This window comes from Bemisia tabaci, chromosome 6 (assembly GCF_918797505.1).
Source record: "Bemisia tabaci chromosome 6, PGI_BMITA_v3".
NCBI classification, from domain to species: domain Eukaryota; kingdom Metazoa; phylum Arthropoda; class Insecta; order Hemiptera; family Aleyrodidae; genus Bemisia; species Bemisia tabaci.
The window spans coordinates 22,907,354-22,932,405 of record NC_092798.1 but is presented as its reverse complement, the minus strand read 5'-3'; the positions used below and the strand labels follow the sequence as shown (position 1 = coordinate 22,932,405).

Here is a 25,052-nt window from a genome sequence, read left to right as displayed (position 1 = left end):
TCAATTGAACCTTATAGGAGCATTTTCTTTGTAATTCACAAAAGGAGCTTTCTAAACAAGTATTATGTGAAAAAAAGAGAATGCTCTGCTGGTGTCAACTTCAGACCGCAAATCAGTACACTGTAAGATGCAAATCCTTCTATCTGGACCATTTTTTAGATTTCTCATCAACTAGACTCACAGTCGAAAAGAGGTAGAGAAAATTATACACTGAAGTACAAAATGGCAGTTGGATTTTATTTTTAATAGTGACATTTACTTGATGACAGGGTGTGATGAGCCAAATAAAACTTAAGATCTAAAAAATTATCTAAAAATAAAAAAAATCATTGAAAATGAGGACCCTTGTGAAAATGAATGATAAATTAAAATATGATACATGGGTACGAAGGTAAAGTTTTAGAGACATAGAAAAAATGAAAAAAAAAATGAATTTTCCAACATTTAAGCTACGGTTGAAATGGAAACTGAGACCAAATTTTTCACAGCAGAGAACAGTCCAATAGACGCTGAATTACATGGTAAAAGTGGAGGTATAAAAGAAAAAACACTTCTTATGTTGGTTGCATTGGTTTAGTATGGAAGCGGTCAAGAATGCGGCGGTATTCTTCCTCTAATTTTTTGTAATCCTGGTCTAGTCTCTCTATTCTCTTCTCGGAGCTAGTTAAATTTAAAGCAGCTTGAAGTTCAGAGGAGTTCATCTTTGACTGAAGTTTCTTGAGGGACGCGACTTCTTTCTGTAATCAGAGAATCAAAGATTAAGTAAGAAATTTATCTAGACAGGATAATAATGCATACTTCTTCATAAATGAAACTAGAAAACTGGAGAATTATGGAAGGGGGAGGGAATGAGGAGAAAAGATTGGCACAACACATCATAAGTACTTGATTATAGGATTTCATTTTAGGTAACAATCAAAATTTAAGAAAAACTATTTTTCTGAACCGATTTTTTAGTTTTTTGTTGTTTTTTTCCTTTCTTCATATTTGCAAAAATGTCACTTTCTGAGGGCATTGTTGCTCGGGACAAACTCAAAGGATACACAATGTTAAGAAAATAAAAATGTTTCTGATTCTTCAGAATCATTAATATATGCATCACTATGGTGGATGACATATCACATTTTAGAAGAACAAGCACAAAGTCTGTGTTGAAACTCGGCAGTTGGAAGGATTTTGTACATAATATTTAATCTGTAAGTCTCAAACATTATGAAACAACTCTGAGATGCATTAAATGGTGACATAATAACTAATTTCGAAAATAATAATATTAAAAAAGCCTGAAAGATCACGGTTCAAAATACTTCCAACTTTGTAACACGCAGACATTACAAAAAGGACGGAGAGGCTCGCCCTAAAAGTTATTTTTTAATATCAGCCCAGAGACACCATATTGATGGCTAAAGTGGAAAACGACGAATCTTCATAGCGGTAAGTCCACGTTTTTGTTGCTGTTATACATTTTGAAGAGACATGAGCCAACTTTGTAGCTTGAAATCTGTAAAGAATATTCTGCCAACAGGGAGGAAAAATCGAGAGAGTTTTCAAGGGATTATGTTCACTAGTTTCCCAGGGAAAAAATGAAGTATGACGGGGATTTTGCAACGTTGCAAATGGAGATACATGGTTTTGCACTTCGGCCATCCATAGGTCAACGACAAAAGGTAAAAACATTGCTGAAAGACCCATTAAAGTTCTTCATGGGTACTAAAAATCGGAAGCAGCTTTAGCATCGCTAAAAACTGATATGATTGGACTGTTGGTTTTACTCTTCGAAACTTTCTCATACCTGGAGAAAAGCAGTAGTGCGAAATTTTTCCCTCAAAAAGTCAAACCAAACTCTGTGGCTTGAACTTTCTAGTTCAAAAAATGTTGTTCAAAGAAAAAGCTTATAAAGATTATAATTTGCCATAATCGGAGTGCATATGAAGAGAGAGCTCAACAAAGAAATCTTAAAAAACGATTTTTCAACCACAATTACCGTACTGAAGATTTTGCCTCGAGGACCGAAGTCTTTTTCACGGTAGACAGTGATATTAGTATTGTTCAAATCTGTCCCTATAGATTTAAATTTTAAAATTTTCCAACTTTCGGTTTTGAATTAGTGTATTTGTAATTGCCAATAATTGGCTATCCACCTCCCTCTTTGCTTTAATTTTCAAAATCACTATTCGCACAGCCCTAGAAATCTTATTAAACTAAACCACATTTTTTTAATTTGACATTTGTCTCATTATTGCATCTCATCTCCACTTAGTTTGATTGAAAGACCAACAAAAAGTTCTGTAGATTATCTAAGCTTAGAGCAAAACAGCTTAGCAGTACACTTAACTAGCAGTGGTAGAAAATTGAAACAGGATAAATACACAGAACGAAGAAAAAAAGTTGGACCACGTACCTGGAAAGGTACATTTAATCTCTTCTTTACATCCAGTCGATAACTTTGATACTGAGCTTTGTCTGCTTGATTTGTGGAATTCAGTCGAAGAATCTCGTATGCTTTACGCGCTTGTTTCTGAAAGCAAAGTAATTCCTTTTGAAAATGCACAGATGATAGAAATAAATTATACAGGATAATCACGCAGTTTATATCATCGTATTGCTTTAGCAAAGATAAAGACGAGGCATACTGGGGGAAAACAATTACATATAGTGCAGAACTCACAGTGCACAGAGGTACACCAGACCAGTTTTTGATGTAAGAGGAAAAAGAGGGTCGACATTTTCAGACACTCATTTAACTTGAGAAAGTGATTTGAGATCTTTATGAAATCCTCTACACATTTTTTTTCCAGACTCAATTTAAAATTTGAAAAATTCTTTGAAGCTTCAATAACTAAAAACTTATTTCGTGATAACTTAAGTAGAATTTTTGGATATAAATTTACTACAATCTATATGTATGATTCTGGTAATATTTGAGAAGTTCCTAGAGAGGACAAAAAGGAAGGCTAAGGACTTCTTGCATCCCTGGGATAAAACTCCTTAGATTTTAGAATTCTTTGACCTTCAGAGCTTTAACTTTTTGACTCTTTATAGGAAATTTTTGGACTTTACAAAACAAGAAACATATTTTTATTTTAAATTTCCTGACTTACTCCTTGTCCTTGTGCTGCACGTTATTCTCCCATTGTAGCAAGACAGAGGAAATTGGTCAAGCTATCAGTAAGGCAGTTTACTTCAGAGGCAATAAAAAGCATTACCAACCATTTGTTTTGATGCTTGCCACATTCATGTTCAAATTTGAACTCAATGACTTCTCCCTAATTTCCTGGTTGTTACAAATTCCCCAACATCAACGATTTTTGACTACCAGTGATTGCATGACATAGCTTTAATAGAGAGTATAAAGGATGTACAAAATTAAAAAGAAAAAATACTCACTGGATTGATTTTATAGACCTTATTAGCTTGTTGGATCATGTTTTGATTGAACCCTTGCTGTATTTTATCTGGTTTGTAACTTTCTAAAGTGGAGCAATAGCTGACATCTACGTAGTCTCGAACACGCTGGAAATCTTCAGATGGAGTTTCGACTGGAAAAATTAGAAAAAGAGATTTTAAGAACAATGAATACGTATCCTCTGGGCAAAAAATCATTCTCTAACACAAGAGATTTAAGGTTATGCCTCCTATTTTATGATGGTACACAGAATATTAAGATTATACTTTGATTAGGCAAAGGAATCAATGGGCCTGTTGCATGCAAGAGATACAGCCGCGCGAATAGACATTTTAGGGGTTAAATGACACGAAAATTACGATGGTCTCATTGAAAAAGTCTGAAATACACTCCTTACTGCGCAATTTGCGTTGTTATGAGCGCGCTTTTTCAAATGTCCCGCGTCTGGGGGCAGTTTTCTAATCACCGGAAACGAGCAAACGGCGGGCTCGGTGATTTCCGGAAGATGCCGAGTCGTTGTTGTTGTTGTTGTTCTTTTTTCCTTCAGTTTGTTTACAAACCCAACGTGATCTCTCATAGTGGTCCATGTACGCTTTATGTGGTAACGAAATCGATCAACTTTTAAATATCCAACGCAATCCTTCTACATTTCATTTCAGGATATCACGAGCTCCGATTTTTAGGTTATGTTGTCAGTTTTAGTTGACCGGAAATAGCCGCGAGTTGCCGTCAGAAAACTGCCCCCAGACGCGGGAAATTTGAAAAAGCGCGTTCCTAACAACGCAAATTGCGCAGTAAGGAGTGTATTTCAGACTTTTTCAATGAGACCATCGTAATTTTCGTGTCATTTAACCTCTGAAAAGTCTATTCGCACGGCTGTATCTCTTGGATGCAACAGGCCCATTGTAGAATGGACATTTAAAAATTTACTGTAAAAATATTATATAAAAAAAATTCCGAGGCAGAAGAATTACTAAAGTTGGCTCTATTTCATCCATCTATGTTTTCTGAAGGTTAATGAATATTCTTCCGGATTTTGACAAGAGAGTTTCTACAGATCGGTGGAGAGAGAAACTTGAATTATTTAAGCACAGGATTTTAAATATTTAATTAATATGAACCATCTGGTAAAACAGATCATACCTGTAATGTCAGTTACTTTACTGTTGACTCGATAATGTTTGTTGATGGCATTGTATAGATGAGCTCCAATGCTTTGGTTCTTGAACGGTGGGAACACTAATATTTGGCTTATGCGAGGTCGAATATTTTCAGGATATGCGTAGTATTCAAAGACAGTGGCAAAACCTACTACGGCGTAGGCATCTTGATTATCATCATTTTTGTACTTTTCGAAACTGAAACATATAAGAATTATTAGTTGCAAGAAGAAAATGTGCAGAAGTGTTGCAAGTAGCATACCTCATGGCCAGAGAGTTGGGATTGCAATCAATTTTCCCCCTTTAATGAAATAATTTTGTCATTTATTCTGTAACTAATCTAACATGGAATGACAGCTGACACCACCTTCATAGGTATCTGAATTAAGCACCACTCAAATGATACAAAGTCACCTGAAATTGATCATGATTCATGGTGAAGTTGATCATCAAAGTATTTTTTGTTAATGTTTTCACGGCAAATGAGGATGAAACAAGAGAGAGAGACAAAAAACTAAAATGGACAGGGATGAAAACAGGGGTTTTTTGCTGAATGTGTACAAAAATGCATTTCTAGAGCTGAAAGCGTCAAGGGAATGCTTCAAACTAACCAATCCACAGCAATAATGAATGCTGAGCTTGTGGTTGTGCTATCAGTAGTAATTTTCAAGCCAATCCTATAGACCAAGATGGTAGCCACTGGGTTGATAAAAAAGAACGAATAAATTAACAAGAAACAAAGAAACAAAAAAAAAAGAGAGAAAAACCCTTACGATATGTTGAACTGGGAGTTTGGATAAGTATGATAGAAAAATTAGATCATGTTAAGCGAAAAGACTTGATTCACATCATGCTGAAATGGAGAGACAGAGTGCATGGTGAAAATATCACATTAATCAGAAAAAAACCCACGACTGAGTAAAATTTTCACTTTGTTGATTAGAAATGACTCTTATTCAATACTTTAAAGGATTGAAGTTCAAAATCTTACACTAGGAAGTAACGCCAGCTCTCATCATCGTGATCGAGGAAGGAAGCAGCATCAATGTACCACATAACGAATGTTTGCAGTCTTTTAAAGTAGGCAATGAAATCCTTTGTAGTAGTATCTACAAGATAGACTTCGTATTCTCGATCCTTCCCGTGCATATCTGAAAATTGAAACGATAACAGGTGGTGATTTAAAATTAAGAAAAGAAAGTAATACCTTTTCAAATACAAAAAAAAAAAAAAAAAAAAAAAAAAACAAACAAATTATCAATTATTTTATTTTGGACTGTGATGATTCTGCTGAGTTGGGAGACTAGGTATAAACATTGTTGAAAATCAAACCAATCAACTATGTGTCAGTTTAACTTGAAAATGGCTTCAAGAATGAAAATTGAACCTAAGTGAATGGAAACACACCGAGTCCTGTCAAGTTCAAACCAGAAAAAAGGTTTGAAGTTTTACACCTTTGTGAGACTTAGGGCTCAATTTTCAGTTTTCAGAACAACGTTTAACGACCATTTTTATATTAAAAATATTTTTTCTCGACTTTGAATTGTAGATGGGAGAAAATTTACGATTAGTTTAATTCAAAACTGCTCCTAACTCATTTACTTCCAAAATGCGACTTGGCCCACTTCTATAAAACTATGTCAAATTGTTTTTCAAAGTTCCAGTGCAATAGTTTAGTGTAATAGGGGTCATTTAAAATTTTGACAAAAATTCATTTTTTCATTGGTCATTTTTTTGGGAGAAAACTCAAGGCTTGATAGCAAAATAATCTGTTTTACACACTTAAGGTGTATTCACTGTCCATCCGAGGGTTTTTCTAACAATTGGAAAAGTACTAGGTTTGTTTCGAAACATTTTATAGATTATGGAGAGGAATAGAAGGCTCAGTTTAGAGGGGATTTATCTAAATAATTGAAAAAATGGTAGTTGCTCGAAAATTTGAAGGCAAATTTTGGCTATTAAAACAAAAAATAGTTGGGATTCTTATGGAAAAATCGTCATTTGAATCCTAATTTAACCCTTACTAATAAACCAATGTGCAAAGTCCCATAAAAAACAGCAGGGTTTCGATGTCCAGAAAACTGGCCAATGAGGCACAAATACCTAAAAAAACAAGTGATGATGTTATGATCAGTACCTAGAATGGACTTTCAATTTTTATTTTGATCAGATGAAAATTACTTTTCAGGCCCTCGGAGCAGGATTCTCTTTCGAGTGTTCTAAACTTACTTGTTGTGAATTTCTGCAGTAAAGTTCCAAAAGGCTTGAAAGTGGCTTCTTTGGATAGTGAAGCGATAAAGTCATCTAAATTTTGAGTGTAGCCACTGGGAATGACTTCTTCTAAAGCCTGGAGAATTGGATCTGGCTATAACAGAAAAACAGATTTACAATAAATATCACAGAACTGAAGAGAAATAGAAGTTTTCATGACGCAAAAGCTACGGAATAAATACCAAAGATATACTACATACTTAGAGAGCTTTCTACATTGGCTAGGGGCTCAAATTGTTGGTTCGATCATAATAAAAGTCCTGCAACAAAAGAACCCCGCACAGAGCATGGGGTCAGCGGCTCTCGATGAAAATCGATGAAACTTAAATAGATTGGTATAAAGTTCATAATTAAGGGAAAGCCAAAAAATTAGCTCATTTTTGCGAGTAGAAAATGAGATATTCGCAATTAAATCCAGACTATTTTCTATTATGCCGGAGCATGGCGAAAGAATTCCGAGTCCCCTCTCCTCTCGTTGTTCGGCGTTCTCGAACAGACCTCACATCACTCACGTGAAGATAGGTGCTTATGCGCTCGGCCAGTGCGAATGCCGTACTCTCTCCCTCTCCCCGCATCTGTCAATTCTGTTTCAGCAACTAGATTTCAGATTAAACCGGCCAGCGGCACCGGCACGGGAGAGGTGCGAGAAGCAGGGAACTCCATATCGCACAGCCCGAACGGAGCGTCCTAATGAAAGGAGTGAGTGTAAACAATGCCACATCATAGTTACCTGGTGGGGGAGGGGGTTTCCTGGCCGAAGTGCTCAAGCAAGGTAAGGCGACACGGAGAATTTACCTCTGCCGCACAGAAAATAGTCCGGGTTCAAACACGAATATCTCGGCTTCTACTCGCAAAAGTGAGCTAATTTTTTGACTTTCTCTTAATTATGAACTTTATATCAATCTATTAAAGTTTCATTGACTTTCATCGAGAGCCGCTGACCCCATGCTCTGTGCGGGGTTCTTTGCTTCTATGCTTAGGACCTTCATAAGTACTTATCACATTGAATGATATCCAAATATTCCAAGACAGGTTAATTTATTTTTGATAAATGTTTGGTCAATTTTGGACAATTAGTCTGAACTGATAAGATAAATTTTGACAGTTTTATCTGAGGTGATGTTGGTTTATTTTTATATATAGTTACAGTTAAGCTTAAGAAGAGCTAAGTAAAATTAACAAATCATGTTATTACTTACTTTCAGACCGTCTGCTTTGTTGGGATTAACTTTCTCATCATATTCAACAGCAACATATGTATTCAACCTCCCAGCAGAATAATAGATCTTGATTTTCAAATTCTTGTAACCAAATATAGTTTCGCTGAAAAATAAATATAAAACTCCTGTTACTCATGATAATGGGTCAGTTAAGCTGGAGAGGAATTGGCCTTGAATAGTTGAGGAGTAACGATGTGCGAGGTAAAAACGAAAAAATATTTCTGCTGAAGGAGCGCTTCATTTTGTGGGATCCTCTGAAACATGTTTGAACCGCCCTGTTCATTACCACCATCTCAAGGACTGAGCATGGAATTAAAAAAAAGACTAACTTACTGAAACATGACTTTTTCTTCTGGACTTTCTTGGCTGTGTCCTTTGCGTACAATGAACCAAATCTACAGGTCAATAGCTTGAAAAAACAATTTCAGAGAATTTTCTGCAGAGAACCATGGGTTCAGTCTCTATTTTTTTATTCACTGCACGTCAGATATTCTTTTAAAAAATCCCTTGAATAGTGGACAGAGGCGAGGAAATGACTAAGAATACATCAAACAACCATCCATCGTTTTGAAGATCTTCAAAAAGAACATCTCTCAGCGTGATGAGACTGAAGTAAGACTTAATACACATCATTCTCTTCAGAAAATTTCTGAGTATTGATTTTTGAGTTCTTTCATAGTGATATCAGACAAGATCTTTTAATCTAGTCTTCTGGTCTCTTCTTTTATTCCTCCTTAAAAATGTACATAACTTATTGGAGCCAAATTGAAGACTTCTCTCACTATTTGCAGACTTTGGGAGGATCACAAGAAATGCAGAAAGGAGGAAAACCACAAAATTATCTACTTGAGAAAAGAAAGCTTACCTTTCACCAAAAACTTGGTGAGACAAATCAGGTTTGAAGATACACTTATCATCATGAACATCTTCTGCTGTTCTCACTGTAAAAAAGATAAATACATTAGTTTTAGGTTAAAGCATGAGGCTAAAGACACCTTGGTATTCAGGTTTCTGTAAACTTAAACTCAGTAGTATGGGTAACGAGCAAAAACATTGAATAACGTAGACCGTGCATCCTGTGTTACGGAAAGCGGGACAACTTCTAAAAATTCGCATGCCGATGAGTGTTAGCACCGACCCGCATTGATGAGTTTGTGTGTCCCAATTGCACACATCTGCACATGCGCAGTAGCGGCTCAAGTGAATTTTTGTCGGATTGTGATGCTTTTTTTCTCGGTTAATAATTAGTTCAGGAAAATGAAACATTGTTATTCAGTTGTAAAATTATACGTTTTAAAACTTTCTTCTCAGGAATTTTGTCTGAAAATAGAATCTAAACGAGATATTCGTGAAAAACCGAGCGCGCAAATGAATTTTCCACTACATCTCTGCAGTCTCTTCGAGTGCTTGGAACACACGCTTTCTCTCCTTCTCTGCCCGCCTATCATGGGGCTCCAAGAGACTTGTCTCGCTCTGCCTGTACTAAACTGAGACGGACACCCGCTATACAAGATTCAATGTCTTTGGCAACAAGGCAATACTTTGATTTTGCTACATTATTGATTTCATCAGATCTAGCACCAACATCCTAAGCTGATCTGATGAGGAACTACAATAGAGAGTAAACTACTGGGCCACCTTTACTGCCTCACGAGAGTAGAGGTAAAATATCAGATAGGTCTAATACAATCAAAGAGGGGAATATGGCTGCATCGTAGAGTATAAACGGTTTTTCCTAAGTACGCCACAATTACTCTTGCAATATTTGAAATTATTTGTTCTGTGATCATGGGCAAAAAGGCAATACTCACCAAATTTAAATTCCAAGGCTTCATTGCTATCGATGACAAACATGTTGTTATCAGATTTTACAGATTTTAAAGACTCCATGGTTAGAAAGGCTGAAAAAGACAAAATAGTTACTTTGGGTTATTGATATTATTTCGTGTAGGAAAGGGGAAAAATGAATTGTAAGTAATTTACTCACATACTCTTTCCTTCGTAAGTAAAGAGGGAAACCAGCGTCATTGAATAACCAGTGGCAGCTGCACCAAAAAAAATTGTCTTCATCCAACTCAAACTCATATTAACTCTTGCGTCATCATGATGATACACATCATAAAAGTAGCTCTTCACGGTAGGAGTGATAATGTACAGAACCGGAAGCTTGAGCGCTAGCAACAGTTTTAGAGTAACTTTTAGTTCAAGTTAGAGGCCGGTGTTAGGGCATTTCACAAAACGTTTTCTTGGTTGTTGATCAACAATATTTGAAAATGCTACAATAGGGCAGGAACAATAAACTTGAGGTACTATACTCTTAGAGGAGATAACAGGAACTGCTTCATAAGTCAAATTTTGAGGGGCTTTGAGGTTGCGTTGCCACTTGCGACCAGAGGCTTTGGACGGATACTACATTCTTGAAATCAGACTAACAGCTTCATCTGCCTAAAATAGGCAATTATGACAAGATGTAGGATAATTGCTTATATTCTCAAAAGAAAGAAAGGTTTCATAGATGCTGACAACCAAGCACTGGGGCTATTCAACCAGCCTGATGATGGTATAAACAAAAGATTTATTCGCACAAGATGTTTTATTCCATTCAGCACGTTTGTTTCGAATTATACTCTTTCACTTATCCCATGTTGCTTTCTACGTTTGTTGGAACACTTTACCAATCCCTTCGCAATGCGTAGTTATTCTTTGTTTCAAATGTTGAAGTCTATTGTCTACAGTGCGTTCTAGGTGACTCAGTCATCTCTCAATGGACCTCCACCAGTCTATAAAGTGCAAATTACTTCTGTGCTATGAATTTATTAACAACTGTGAGGAATTTAGAAGGAGCGATGGTGAGATGTATGGGCATGACATCCTGCAATATCCTCCGATAGGAAAGATGAAGTGTAAGAGCATGCGGAGCAGACAGGGGTAGTACTTAAGGAAACTTACCCAGTGATTCGCAGGAAAACAAATGCACTCAAAATAATCAGATAACTTAGAAAAAGGGTGAGAAACAAAATAGAGAGGAGAATAAATTACATGAATGCCTTTGAGCATTGACAGAGAGATAAAATAGCGCAAATAGCGACGACGAATTGATAAGAGCACAGCAACCACAACGCCGAAAATAAAGGCGGCCTTGAAGAAATGCGCGCTTTCACAGTATGACCATAAAAAAAAACTCAAAAAGGTGGAGCTGTTAGGTACATGAGTTCTGTGGACCTTTTATTATCTCCGATAATTTTCCGAATTAAAAAGCCAGTAAATTATTTACTTCAGTAAATCAACTGAAAACATATTTCTTGACTTTTCTCATGAGTCATGAGATTCATCTTCTGTTTCATTGATTGAATAGAAATTCCCTACTCTCAAAACTGTACATAGTTTTGAGCTCTAGTTTTTGATAACATGGTAAACCCAACGTGATTATTTTAGGTTAAGAAATTTTAGAAATGTTATCAGAAGTTTGCAAAGAAAACTGAGTTTTGAAGGAAATGAGAAAGTTTATGCGGTTTATATCGCCCATTTGGATACTCCATTTCCTTACCTCACCTCGTGATTTTTTTATTCAAAACCTAGTCCGTTCCATAAAGTTTTAAAGGACCTTCCATAGTTGAACTTATTCACCATGAATGCAACTTCGCGAGGAAGCTCAACTTTAAAGGTGGCCTCTTATCTCTTAAAAAATTGTTTGCCTCCGTCATTACTCTTGAGGAATGTCAGTGGAAATGCTAAATTTTTGAATGGTGCTATGAAAAGCGTTGAACCAGATTTATCACCACCAACCTTCGATTTTGAACACTTGTGTGGCGATAAAGTTGTCGAATCAGTGAGACAGAATATTTCATCTAGGAAAGGTGACGGCAATATTGATCTAGTGTTAGCACTTTATAAAGAACACTTGAATGATGAAGGCAATGAAGATGTCAAAAGGAAGCTCTTGGAAGCAGCTGCATGCATCCCAAACAGAACCCATCCGCAAGTCCTTGAATATGGATCAGATTCTAAAGTTATCAGTTCAACTGGGTCGAAGTTTGATTATAATTTTAAGCCCAAGTCTTTTCCAGATCTCACAGCGCAGCATAATTTATTTCGTTATGAAAATATGACGAACCTCACTGGATTCCGCAGCTACTTTTTGTCCGGAAACTTGGCTGCTCTTGAGGCTGCGTTAATCAAATACACACTCTCTTATTTGTTGGAGAATGGCTTTAAACTGATTTCTGTCCCAGACATTTTCAAGAAAAGCATAATCAAATCTTGTGGAATGGTCACAGATGGTGAAAGACACCAAGTAAGTATGGTATTAAATTACTTAAAATTTGATAAATACTTTTTTTCTAACATTTAATGTTTCAGCATAGAATCATGTCACATTATTTTTTTCTGATTTACCTTAAGGGAAGGGTGTTAAAACTGTTCTGGAATGTAAAATTTTCCATATAATTTCCTCACAATTGGGAAAGAAAATTCAATTTTGAATAAATAAATGACTATTAAAGATAACAAGATCAAGAATTTATCAATTCATTGAATGATCAAGTGGTTTTGTAAGTAAGTAAGGCCAGGCTGACCGGCAAGGCGCCCTCAAGGGGCCAAGGCAACTGGCAACTGCCGTCATGCACCCCGAAGTTGGATCGTGCACTTTAACTTCGTGCTCTTGACACATTGTGTAACCTTTATATGCCCGCAAGACTCCCCAGCCGTCTGATAGCCAACAGTAGGTCTCATCAAAGACTGTGGCAGACGCTGCAGAACACGGATTTTTGGAGCACGGCCATGCCTCCACTGAGTTTGACTGTGTTGTTGCAATTTCCACTGATAGGTAGCGCTTGCAGTTGCGCAAACTATGAGTGATCACCGATTTTTCCCAACCCAGTCGAACAGTGCAGACGGATTACTTACTGGGTGACTATGTCCCTCACGCACCCTGTTACCTCGAAGGGTCAGGGGATTGGAGTGACATAGTCATCCACGGTCACCTCCGGGGATTGAACCCTGGACCTCAGTGTCTGCAGCGAACTGCCTTGACCACTAGACCACTGAGGCTGACTTAGTGTTTTTGTATATATTTTTATTTGCTGCGAAAATTTCATCAATGTGGTCAAATAGTTTAATTATTCAAGGTTTCTAGGTTCAAGTTTGAACCGAATATCAGAAAAAAAAAATGGGAAGTCCAATAATCGAGATTTTCAAATGTTCACAAAGCCCTAGAGACAAGACCTTTATCTTAATCTGTGTAAAAATGAGTTAATCGCACGGGGTTTTATGAGTTTTGACAGCCTCCTCACAAGAATTTTTATGAACTGATATTCTAGAAAGGAATGTTCTATGATAATTCTATTGATCTCCTTACGAATTGGGGTTTCTTAAAATCGATTTTGTATCAGCCACTTTTTCGCTTGAGTAGCAAAAATGTTTGTGCTCAAGTTAACGTTTTACTGGGCTCATCGAAAATGAGGCGGAACTTGGAATTTTATCAAGGTTCTCAAAATCAAACTTGTTTACAGATCTACTGCTTGGATGAAAATCTCTTTGGCAAGGACTGGTGCTTATCTGGGACATCTGAAATAGCTATAGCTAACTACTTACGAAATCGAAAATTCCACTCTTCTGAGCTGCCAATAAATTTCGCTGCTGTCAGCCGATGTTACAGAGCTGAAATATCTCAACTTGCTGAAGAGAGAGGTCTATACAGGTAAGATTGCAAAATCAATAGCAATTACCCCAGTAGCAATGGCTCTTAAAAAAATTCTACTAAAAGTTGTCAAAAAAAAGTAAATAACTTGTAGGATTAAGGGTTTGTAAATTTTAAGTGAAAAAAAAGTAAAAAACTTGTAGGGTTAAGGGTTTGTAAATTTTAAGTGAAAAAACTCCTAAAATACATCATTTTAAGATTAAACCCTTTAGGGAATTCTTCAAAATAAAAGTGTTAAGTATTTTAATTAAAAGAAAATGTAAAATTCACGTAAAAATCAACGAACTATCCTCAATTTTTATGGGCTGCGCAACACCTCCTTTTATACTTTTCTGTTCACCTCTTTTTTCCCCTCGTTTTTGCCTGTAGGAAGTTCATAAAAAAAAATACGTAAATTTTACTTAAAGTTCACGTAAAAAAAATTACTTAAAAGTTACGTAAAAAAATTTACTTACAATTTTTCTTCAATTTTATGTAAAAAAGCCCCAAAGAGGGTTTCCTGATACGAATATTTCAAGAGTTTTTTTATGTAAATTTTAAGTGGTTTTGAAGTAAATTTTAAGTTCTCTTAAAATTTACGAGTTTTTTACAACTTTTCTCAACAGCCACTGCTACTAGGGTAAGTTATTTTCTTGATGAATTCCATGAACGTATCGATCAAGCACTCATGGATTAAATTTTGCAATAAGAAACCACTATTTCTGGCTAATTTTAGAAACAACATACATGCCATTGGTTTCGCTACGCTGATACGTGCTTTCATGAAAGAGCCGAGATAAAGGGTTCCTTATTGCAAAATGTAATCCATATAGTCGCCGATGAACATTAGGGGGTGATGAGCAGAGTCAGATGAGCAGTAAGCCTTGATTATTTAAATGAGTCATAATCCACCTACCTGCGTTTTAATCCTTAAGAAATATTTTCAATTTTTCCAGAGTGCATCAGTTCACCAAAGTTGAGATGTTCAGCGTTTGTTCGCCTGATGAGTCTGCTGCCATCCTTGACACTTTCCGAGCACACCAGGAAAAGCTGTTTGCAGATCTTAATTTACACTTTCTAACACTAGATATGGCAGCTCATGAATTAGGTGCTCAAGCATATCGAAAATATGACATTGAGGCATGGATGCCTGGACGACAAAAATATGGAGAGATATCAAGCTGCAGTGACTGCACTGATTTTCAGGTAAAATTACTCAGTATAAATTTCCAACAGAAAAACTGTTCAAAAGTTCCACAACCGCCATTCACATTCAATCACAGCATTGAATATGATACTGTTTTCTTGGTTTTTTCCTAAATTTATTTTTTAACTAAAAATCCTTTAATTTTCTACTTAATTACCAAGATATAATCAATGCCAGTTCAACATAACTGGGCCCTTAAATAAGTATTCGTAAGAATAGACATTCCTAGAAAGAACAACTACTAGCTCAGATATTAGGTTGGCCTAAGGAATAACATCAAAATGATAAGAGCTAAAATTATGTTAAGAGCAAACTGACTGAAAAATTTCGAAAACGCAGATTTGCAGGGGTTTTAGACTTCATTTTTTTAATGAAATGTAGTTTGATGCATAAAATTGAAATCCCATCTCTGCATTGTTTCCTGCTGTCTTTACCTAAGTGCTGACTTTTTTTACTCATAAATGTCGGAAATTTGGTGGATGATAACAATTTTCCTGCAATTAAAAACAGCCTTCTCTATTTGCAAAGTTATTTCTCCCAACCATCTCATTCTCAAAACCCCTTTTCGTGTTCTTTTTATCTTAGCCGGCGGTCTATATTTCTACAGTCATGGTAATAACAGCCATAAAAATACTAAAAGTTGAGTAATATGAAAGAAGCTGGATGTTGGAAATGACCATGATACTGTAAACTTAGAACCTTCAGTATCTTGATGGAATATTATCAAGTTTTATATTCTGATGTATTTCTGATAAGTTGTTTCAATAACTGAAAAATTCTGATCCTAAAATAAGGATTACCTCTAATCTAATAAAATAGGTTGTAACGGACAATACCTAATGGTACTATCCTTTTGTTTACAGGCTCGCAGATTCAATATAAAATGTGATGGTGGATTTGCGCACACAGTAAATGGAACTGCATGCGCCATTCCCCGCCTTTTGTTAACTCTAGTTGAAACTCATCAAACAGAAGATGGAAATGTTCGAATTCCAGCTGCCTTGCAGAAATTCACAGGATTTAATCGTTTGATTGACAATGCGGAAGAATTGCAGAAGTACTCACTGAGCAAGATAATGACACATTTCTATAAGTATTGGGATCATACTCAACCTTTAAACCCCAGGAAAAAAAAAAGAAAATAGTTTTAGGTAATAGATCTCCGGCAAACTAGATGTTCGGCCTAAATGTTCTATCTTTACCTCTAAAAATTTATCTTTACCTCCAAACAATTTTAATTCCTCATAACTGGAGAGAATTTTATAGAGGTTTTTTAAAAACGAGGTTCGCTTCACTTTTTCGCCAAAGCTGATGGGCTCTTTTTATTCCATTTGATGCGAGACCAATCCAACATCTAGGAACTACTTCTTGATGCATTAGTGACAGCATCAGGTGCCTGAAAGCGTTGTTAATTTTGAGATGGCATCTGCATAGGTGAATACCAGAGTATAAAATGATAATTCTAATCATTCACAAATAATGATCTGAAGCCCTACAAAACATTTCAGATAAAAGTTTTCTAGTTTAAAAATTTCTTGGGATTTCTATATCCCTTTCAAAAATTAGTAGGTTCCTGATTTGGGGACGTGTTTAGCGTAGATGCCTGACACTATATCTGTGCCATGGTTATACTTACTATAAGAAACTCCTCTGTTGTCAATGCGTAAAGTTTTTTTTTTTTTTTTTTGAAAAATTATGGAACAGTTAAGACTTTGGAGTGATTGAACTGGTACTGAAATAATAAATTGAAGGCAATTTCTGTAATCCTTTCTTGAAGAGGTGTTAGTCAATTTTCTCATTCATGTCTTATCAGCAGCCTGATTTTTGAAATTTTGTGTGTATCCGGTAGACATAGGTGACATAGGTTAAAAGGCGGAGCGTGATTGGTCGGCTATGTCTTATCGCTGCTTTATCGTGCCTATGTCAGGTGGAACTCTCGACAAGTTAAAGGCACCTCTTAAGTTTCCGACCGTATGTCGTCCATTCCACCTGACAAAGGCACGATAAGACATAGCCGACCAATCACGCTCCGCCTTTTAACCTATGTCATCTATGTCTGTTCGACGACCACAAAATTTCAACAATCAGGCAGCAGGACTTAATTTCAGCAACTTGTGGATCTTAGGTCTCCACTTTTAAAAATAAAAACCGCCATTAGAGCTTTACCTTCAAGGCCCTACCTCATATCTTGGGGACTACATACTATTGATGAGAAAATTTATTTTCCATACTCAAGATGACAATTTCCCATAATATATTATTTAGACAAAAAGTTAAAAAACGAGTTTATATTTTGAAAGTCCTAGCAAAAAGAGTAAATAAGACTTCTAACAGAAATGATAAAGAGATGAAGGAAGGATGAAATCACAAAATATGATAAAAAGTTTGCTGAAACTGAAGGAAAGGCAATTCTGGCAATTGGTCATGTTTGTTCCATTGTGTTGGACTCTTTCATCTCAAGGTTTTTGCTCTTGGAGTCCAAGAAAAAATTATGAAATTGACTAGTCATTTGCAGAGTTATCAGAGTCCCATGGAAAGTCTGAAAAATAAAATTCAATTAATTAAATGAAATAATGAGAAAAGTAGAATAAGAAACATGAATAAGTTAACTAAAAAGCTTGTTACAAAAAGTACTCAACTTAAAAAAAAAAAAAAAAAAAAAAAAAAAAAAAAACTATTGTTCGTAAAAAAAAAATAAAATTGAATTTAGCCGAAAATGATTGAATGTAAAAGGTTTCATACACATGTCATTCATATTAGTTCCTCAGAGCTCTGCAGTCAAATTATGAAGCTTTTCTTTTCATAATACAGCATCAATCTTATCTAGTTCTAGAGTTGGACACTTTTTGGATGAACAAAGTTTGTACTTAGGAACCGTTCATAAAATTAGTCAAAAAGAGTGCTACGCCATCATGTTTGGACGTTTTAAAGAATAGGTATCTAGGTCCCAAAACTTTTATGAAAAGAGGATAAAACAAATACAAAATTAAGCGTCATGTATTTTATAACTAGCTCCGTAACTTTTAAATGTAAAATAACAGAATCATAAATAATATTCATAAAATTGTAAAAATTGCTTTTCTGCAACGATGTGCATTTTACAATTTTTCTCATATTGGCCACTTTTCAAAGCAATTATGAAATAAAATTAGAGCACAGTCAACTCCTGCTATGTTGTACATTGCGTAGGGAAAATTTTCTGCCAAGTTGAATTAATGCATAGCCCTGTCAAAACTCCCATAATTTAATGCTTATCATTCAGGGCTAACATGAATTCCTACTAAAATAAAGTCTCTTTAGTTCAAACAAATCTCTTCCCACAGGAATTTTTTTTCTCATCATAAACTTTCCTTGGTCATCTCATTACAAGCGCAGAGGAAGCACATTCTCATGAGAAATGATATTACAAATCATTATTTTATGCAAAACCTCGAAGTTTTTTCTCCTCTAGCGATTAATTAATATCAATTAGATTTTGCTTCTGGCACAGTAATATTGCAGACTCACTTACTTTCAAAATTAGTTCCTGGTAATAGTACTTTTATTACGATGATGGGATGAGATGAGATGACAGCCACCACATCATGATTGGTTGCATGACTGCAATAAATAATATGAAATACATTCTTCTTTTATTTCCTACAGATCCTTTGTAAGGGTCGTTTCCAGCTAGCACTTGCAGTTTTAGCGTTCTAACCTGAAATAACGAAAAGAAAATGTCACAAATTGAAACCCTCATCAAAGCATTTATCAAAGCATTGTCATTATAAGGTAAAGAATATTTATTCTTTTGCAAAGAAAGTAAATGAACCTAATCAGAGGGAGATGCACAAAGGAGAGTTTAAAGTAGCTATTGTAAATGAAGTAACTAATTTTGAAGATATAAAAGGACCTAAAATTAATTACTTAGTAGCATAAAATAATTCGCTCCAGACTTAACAATTAAGAACTTGGAAAAGCTTTCAAATAAACAAAAAAAAAAAAAATCAGAATTATGAGCAACTTGTTTATATTGTGTAGAATGGTTTACTTTAGATTCAAACGATAGCCATCATGATAGAGACCTTGCACATGTTAAAATAAAGGATGCAGCGAGTGAAGAAACTCGAGTGTATAGTTCCATCATTGACAACTGTAAAGTCAAAACACGTCAGGATATAAAGTTTTATTATAATCCACATGGGTGAATATATTTCAGGAAATTTCAACTTTTCAACAAATCTGTGTATTTCTTTCCTCCTTTCGTATACTTTACAATAAAAATCGATTTTTCATTAACTGTCAGGTAACTTCAAGCACTTCATGAATTACTGGAAAATAAAGATGAGATGTTGCTGAAAACAGGACCATCTAAAAAAATGTAACTGAGGCAACCTCAGAATCGATGTCACAAACCTGAATAAATTTTGTTTGATCAGATTATACGAGGCAATCTAAGAAAGAAGTAAAGAAAAAAATCAATTCTCAAAAGAGCTCACCAGGAAGAAAGCTACAGCAAAACTTGAATAAACAAGCGTGATGTAGTATCCACTCCTACTTAACATCAAACTTAAAAGTACTGCCAAATTTATCCTGTAACAAAAACATGGAGGAAGTAGATTAGCATGGGAGAGATAAAAGATTTTTTGCCCTCACAAATTCCTTCACGATTAAAAACTTGGCAACAAAAAATTCCAAGGCACATTAGTCATGAGCATGGCTTGATCAGTTATTTGGACGTATTTCTGTCAAACGGAACTATGTGCATTATGACGTGAGCCCTGGTATGCATATATTTCTATGGATTCCAGGGCTCATGTCTTAATGCACATAGTTCCGTTTGACAGAAATACGTCCATTTGAGTGAATAGCTACAATCCGAACGTACCTTCGTTACAGCTTTCAGAGAAAAGAGTTGAAACATTTGTAAAAGCTTCTGATAATATTAGTAAAATCACTTTGACAGAAAAGAGATACCTAATTCAGTAATGCTCCAATTGTCGGAAGATTTGCAGCAAGGGTCACGCATGATATAAAAAAGAAAAAGGAAAAAGTTGATGAGCTAGGGTTAATTGGCATCCACGTTGGAGACACCAGAAATGAGCCAGAGGCTGAAAATGAGAAAAAAATTAAACTTACCCAACAAACTTGTAACCAGAATAAGCAAGTAGATCCAAAGTCTTCAAGAGAGTGTCTATACTAGAAATGTAGAGTGTGAGCAATGCAATGACTATTTCTACGACAGTCCAAGCTAAAGCTGAAGATGCTAATATACCAAGAGCTTCTGGACTAAATTTACTTTGAGTGCCTAATGCTAATCCTGCCACTAGAACATATCTGAAAAATGGAAACATTTAGATACAGTACTTTCGATATTCCTAGAGCTGTGATGGAAAAATCAAATCTGATTGTCAGCAACAAATGAAATTTTAAAACACAGCGGTACACACTTTGTAATGGATTCTTCAAAAAACAATTCAAAACAGAAATAACGTTTAAAAACAATTGGAATTGAATTAAAAAGAGGGAAATTCACTTCCTCTCAATTTTACGATGGTGGGCTATGAGCTATTAAAATGTATTTAAGAAGTCTCATGACATAAAAAATATGAAAACTAAGTGATACTTTCTTACCTCATTTATAAAGAAATTGAGAGTCAAAGATCTGGTGTACATGATCTGCCAAGACATGACAGTTTCTGCATTTAGCCCTACGAAAGAATCTTTCCATACAGGTCAAATACTCTGAGCCTAGAGATGCGAAATTGCATGAAACTTTAGGAAACAAAATTTCTCGATGAAATTTCATGAAATTTTTTAAGACTTCAACAATGGAGTTAGTTTGTCAGAAAAATCATAAAAGCAGTAAAATCCTAATTTTGAAAAAAAAAAAAAAAAAAAAAAATCACGAGTCAAAATTCAAAGTTTCTTGTAAAATTCTTGCGTAATTGTTGCAGGTTGTGTGTGCAGCATTACATCCCTTGAAAAATCGTTGAAGTTACCTTTCCAGCGTAATGGAATTTTAAGGGAAATTTCATGACATTCCATTCCGAGAAATTTCATTTTGCATCTCTGGCAGTGCCGGCGACATCTCTGAGTCCATCTTTCTTATCTTTATATGGATCACAGCAGAAAAATATTCTAGGAGTTCCTGCTGGGTCTATTATTTTAGCCACATGATGTTTTTATCCATTGTTCTTTAATACGCAAGTAAACAGATGCGGAGAGAGTCAAAATTTGCAATTAAGAAAATCAAAACAAAGTCTAAATATATTTTTCTGGCTCTTCATAAATATCACAAAAATTTGTATTTTTAACAAATTTTTGGGGGCAGTAAAAAACTTACGTTACATAAGCCATTACAGGAATATACAAATCAGGGGCATTAACTTCAAACTTTGGTTGCACAGGTTCATTTTGCTCGTATTTCATTGACCAATCCTGCACAAGACATAGAAAAGCGATAAGAAACTTTGTATGATACAAGAACGACATAGAACAATACCCCCTCTACCTGCAAGGGGAGCACAAGAGTAAAAATACTCTTCCGATTAGAAGCAAAATTGCAATCGCAGTGTCAAGAATATTAAGTCAATTTTAAGAAACGTATATGTACATGTACTGAGTAGACCAGGCTAAATTAGACTAAGTAGACATGGATTTGATGTTGGTTGTAGAATTCATGAAGTTGAATTACTTTAACAAGATTTTGACCTGACTCTGATTTGATGATCAAATTTTGCTCCATGACTCATTGCTTTCGGCTCAGCTGGGACTCCGCTAGACTTGACCCTTCAGGTATTTCTCTCTTTCCCATGTATATTTTTGTCAAGTCACTTAAAGAGAGAAATTTTTCAATACTCAGGCAGCTTGAGCATACATGCTCATGCTCATGGGATTTAGATAATGTGAAGTCATTTTATTCAAGTGCATCCTTTTTTTTTTTTTTTGAACCTGTTAAGATTGCTATATTGATATTTAAACTGCAAAAAAGCGCACCTCTATTTTAGACAGTTTTGGATTAGTTGCATAAATGAGCTGTATAGGAAGGTCTCTGTCTACCATCAAATTATTTTGCGGGGAAAAAAATTAGGAAGTTACCCTTTAATAGATACTTCCGCTAAGAAAATTTAACCACTATGTTCTTCTGAGCTCTTTGTCCAGTCTTGATTTGACTAAGTTAGGCCAAAAACGGAAACAGATCAGAGCTTTAATGCTATTTTGCGTTTCTCCTTAATGCTGAAGATGCATACATTTGTGTTCTTGCCGTATTTCCTGACAGTTAAAAAAATTGTTTAAAATGCTGATGAGGTCAGAAAAAGCACTTTGTTCTAATACTCCTAATAAAAATGAGGAATGTGGACAATTTTTTTCTTGATTGAAAAATCACGTTTTCTGAGATACACACTTCTCCAACTTCACCATTGATATACTGATGTCAAGACTGACAGCTCGATAAACATATTTAAACTTATTATTCCATCAGAGAAACGACCACTTGATCTGAATATTCACTTACTGTTTGTAAAAATGCAATGGAAATTAAGAAGTGCGTATTTATGATATTTCTTACCTTGTGTAGGAATGGAAATAAGACTAACATAAGTTTTCGAGCGACATAATTGGTATCAACGGCAAAATAATATTTCAACCTTGAGACAGGTATATATTTTTCAAACTGTGAATCCACAATTTGACGGCCAGATCCAACAAGTGAGGAACCATATTGCATGGCCATATTTGTTACCATTGGATCCGATAGTATTTGAAATGGTTGATGTTGATTCTGGTTATAATAATTAGCAGAGGGAGCTCCCATGTTTGGCTGCACCGTTGGTTGTGAAGGCTGCATTTGAATATTTTGCATACTAGGATTCATATCTGAAAAATAAAAAAAATCTCATACTAATCAGGCGTACTCAATATTTTTAGAAGATAATGGTTGGTACTTCACAAGTCAAAATACCCATTTTCTTCTTTTACAACTTACATTCGAGGACTTTGAATATTCACTAGGTTTAACTTAAGGAAGAAAAAAGAGAGAAAACATCCTTCTGTCAACTGAAATTTAAGTTCAGAATATTTCTAGGCCTTGAAGCAGCGTAGGTTAAGGACAAGGGCTTCGATTAAATTTGGTAATAAATTTAATTAGTTGTTTTAAAAAACAAAAGAAAGGCCTCAGTTAAAAAATTCATGCAAATTTTGAAACACCATGATGAGAGGAATATGGGTGATTCTGAACTTTGGTCATTGATATGTTGCAGCACCAAATCATTCAAACTGCATGGATTTCGGCCTTGGGCCAATGACTGGTTTCAAAATAATTCATTGAATTTTAATAACATTTTTCCAGAGGAAACCATGTCCATATCCAATCGCTTCATTTTTTATGAACTATTAGGTCTTATAGAACACATTTGGATAGAATTCTGTATAATTTTATCTTTTCAAATGATAGAGAGGTCCATATTGAGTAAAAAGTAAAATCACCACAATAAACAACTTACAGGTAGGTGTTGGACCGGGTTGAGGGGGGTAGTTAATGTTAGCATGCATGCTGGGCTGGAATCCAGGAGCAGGAGGAGGCACATAGTTTTCAGACCGAGCGTAGGTTTCCATTCCGGGTGTTTCCGTTGGCCTTTTCGTCAACTTCCTCCCAGGAGTTTGGGCTATAAACAAATGGAGAAAACGCACATGGTGATTAAATAAATAAGACTTAATGGGCAATAAAGTCCACACATGTAAATGCTTTTCCAAGGCCTCTGTGATTTTGAGGGGTTCGCTAGAATTTTTCCAATAAGTCATCTAGATGCAATCGAGAGATTTGGTATAAAAAAGATTCAAACGGCTGATAAGTCTGTTTAATCTTAAGCTGAAGTTAGGGTATGTTAACCTGGTAAAATACTGGCAACTACTTGGTGTAAGGAAAAATACGTATTTATTCTAATGCTGCATGGACTTCGGTGCGCTATCCTCCGGCAGTTATTCAGTAGCCAAGATTACAATCATGTGCTATCAGTGATCTTCATTATTTCCACCCAAAACGTGTAGGACCAGTTTTCCAGAACCTTAATTTAACATACTTATCGTTCATATGTTCAAATGATGCTTGCGACCATGGTTGGTGAAGAAAAGTAATTACTCCAACTTCAGCAGAGGTAACTCAAGTTGCAAAATTAATGTTGATTCTACTCGCTGAATAAGTAATATCATTTGCCTTTGATTAGATAAAGTGGCTGATCTGGCCACGAGCAGGACTTTCCCGTGGGGATGCTTCATTAGTCTCGAGATGAGTTGACGTCGCAACCTAACCTCAAAACCACTATCGGATCATTTTAATACGTGAGAAAGCTGGGAGAATTAACTGAATGATAATAGCAAATACTCTACCAAATTGCCCTCTGGAGTGATTATAATTCATTTTGATGACAGTGCACTATCAACACATAGACTGCAACCGGAGGATGTAAAGTTTCCGACAGAGGGAAGATTTTAATACGCCAACAATCAGTGAACTAATTCCAATCCTGCGGTGAATAAAAAACTGGAAAAAAATGACAGGTGAATTGATTAAAATTCTAAAAGCACAACAAATTTTGCAGTTATCATCAATATCTTTGCTTATCCATCGAATAAAAAATCACAGACTGTTATTTTTATTATCAACTGAATCAACACAACATTGACAAATTTTTGTTTATTTGCAATTGCATAAATACAAATCGTGCGAAAAATTGTTCTTTTCTGGGGACTTGAGAACAGTGAAAAAATTAACGTTTCGCAAAGCGGCAACAGTGTACAGAGGCAGCAACGCACTATCACCACGCATATCGCCACGTGTGACAGACGAGTAGAATTCAGCGGGAATTTTAAAAAGTACCACATCAGGATTTGAAGGAAATTGAAGGTTGAGCCCCAGTATCTCTTTCTACAGCCCGAAACAAATATGTTTAAGAATAAAAGATTGTTGAATAATAGAGAAGATTCTCTTGACTGATGGAAGGATCTGATAATATTCTTTACGTGGATTCCTGAACTAAATGTAGTTGAGTTGAAATTTCCTGAATTTAACGAGAAGTTTAAACTCCTCCAACTCCAACCAGGAACCCTTGTAAAGTAAAAAAAAAAAAAA

General features: G+C 35.5%; 3 protein-coding genes across 3 annotated transcripts; 1 reads left to right on the top strand and 2 right to left on the bottom strand.

The window, feature by feature from the left end:
- Positions 1-216: 216 nt before the first annotated feature.
- Positions 217-11,192, bottom strand: Hat1 (histone acetyltransferase 1). The gene is made up of 10 exons (XM_019060159.2): positions 11,007-11,192; positions 9,869-9,958; positions 8,923-8,998; positions 8,037-8,160; positions 6,796-6,931; positions 5,558-5,717; positions 4,550-4,764; positions 3,388-3,539; positions 2,402-2,518; positions 217-737 (listed from the first exon to the last, which is right to left on the bottom strand). The coding sequence occupies exons 2-10, from the start codon at positions 9,945-9,947 to the stop codon at positions 555-557; spliced, it is 1,242 nt and encodes a 413-aa protein (XP_018915704.1). The 5' UTR covers positions 9,948-9,958; positions 11,007-11,192; the 3' UTR covers positions 217-554.
- Positions 11,193-11,481: 289 nt separating this feature from the next.
- SerRS-m (Seryl-tRNA synthetase, mitochondrial) lies at positions 11,482-18,251 on the top strand. The gene is made up of 4 exons (XM_019060148.2): positions 11,482-12,351; positions 13,568-13,755; positions 14,691-14,940; positions 15,805-18,251. The coding sequence occupies exons 1-4, from the start codon at positions 11,686-11,688 to the stop codon at positions 16,084-16,086; spliced, it is 1,386 nt and encodes a 461-aa protein (XP_018915693.2). The 5' UTR covers positions 11,482-11,685; the 3' UTR covers positions 16,087-18,251.
- Yif1 (Yip1d-interacting factor 1) lies at positions 17,215-24,623 on the bottom strand. Its single transcript, XM_019060335.2, has 8 exons — positions 24,311-24,623; positions 23,428-23,589; positions 22,494-22,801; positions 21,267-21,361; positions 20,060-20,257; positions 19,420-19,513; positions 18,453-18,638; positions 17,215-17,480 (listed from the first exon to the last, which is right to left on the bottom strand). Exons 1-7 carry the CDS (start codon positions 24,339-24,341, stop codon positions 18,486-18,488), a joined length of 1,041 nt encoding a protein of 346 aa, XP_018915880.1. The 5' UTR covers positions 24,342-24,623; the 3' UTR covers positions 17,215-17,480; positions 18,453-18,485.
- Between the last annotated feature and the right edge of the window lie 429 nt (positions 24,624-25,052).

What these genes read in the sequence shown, in the direction of transcription:
- Hat1 (XM_019060159.2), bottom strand. Translation starts at nt 9,947, where the DNA reads ATGGAGTCTTTAAAATCTGTAAAATCTGATAACAACATGTTTGTCATC. An exon ending in ACTGCAGAAATTCACAACAA is followed by an intron (nt 5,718 to 6,795) that starts GTAAGTTTAGAA and finishes TTCAATTTTCAG; the next exon opens with ATATGCACGGGAAGGATCGA. An exon ending in TAAAGTAACTGACATTACAG is followed by an intron (nt 3,540 to 4,549) that starts GTATGATCTGTT and finishes TAATTTTTCCAG; the next exon opens with TCGAAACTCCATCTGAAGAT.
- Yif1 (XM_019060335.2), bottom strand. Translation starts at nt 24,341, where the DNA reads ATGAATTATAATCACTCCAGAGGGCAATTTG. An exon ending in TCACTCCAGAGGGCAATTTG is followed by an intron (nt 23,590 to 24,310) that starts GTAGAGTATTTG and finishes ATTTGTTTATAG; the next exon opens with CCCAAACTCCTGGGAGGAAG. An exon ending in TATTTCCATTCCTACACAAG is followed by an intron (nt 21,362 to 22,493) that starts GTAAGAAATATC and finishes TGTCTTGTGCAG; the next exon opens with GATTGGTCAATGAAATACGA.
- SerRS-m (XM_019060148.2), top strand. Translation starts at nt 11,686, where the DNA reads ATGAATGCAACTTCGCGAGGAAGCTCAACTTTAAAGGTGGCCTCTTAT. An exon ending in CAGATGGTGAAAGACACCAA is followed by an intron (nt 12,352 to 13,567) that starts GTAAGTATGGTA and finishes ACTTGTTTACAG; the next exon opens with ATCTACTGCTTGGATGAAAA. An exon ending in GAAGAGAGAGGTCTATACAG is followed by an intron (nt 13,756 to 14,690) that starts GTAAGATTGCAA and finishes CAATTTTTCCAG; the next exon opens with AGTGCATCAGTTCACCAAAG.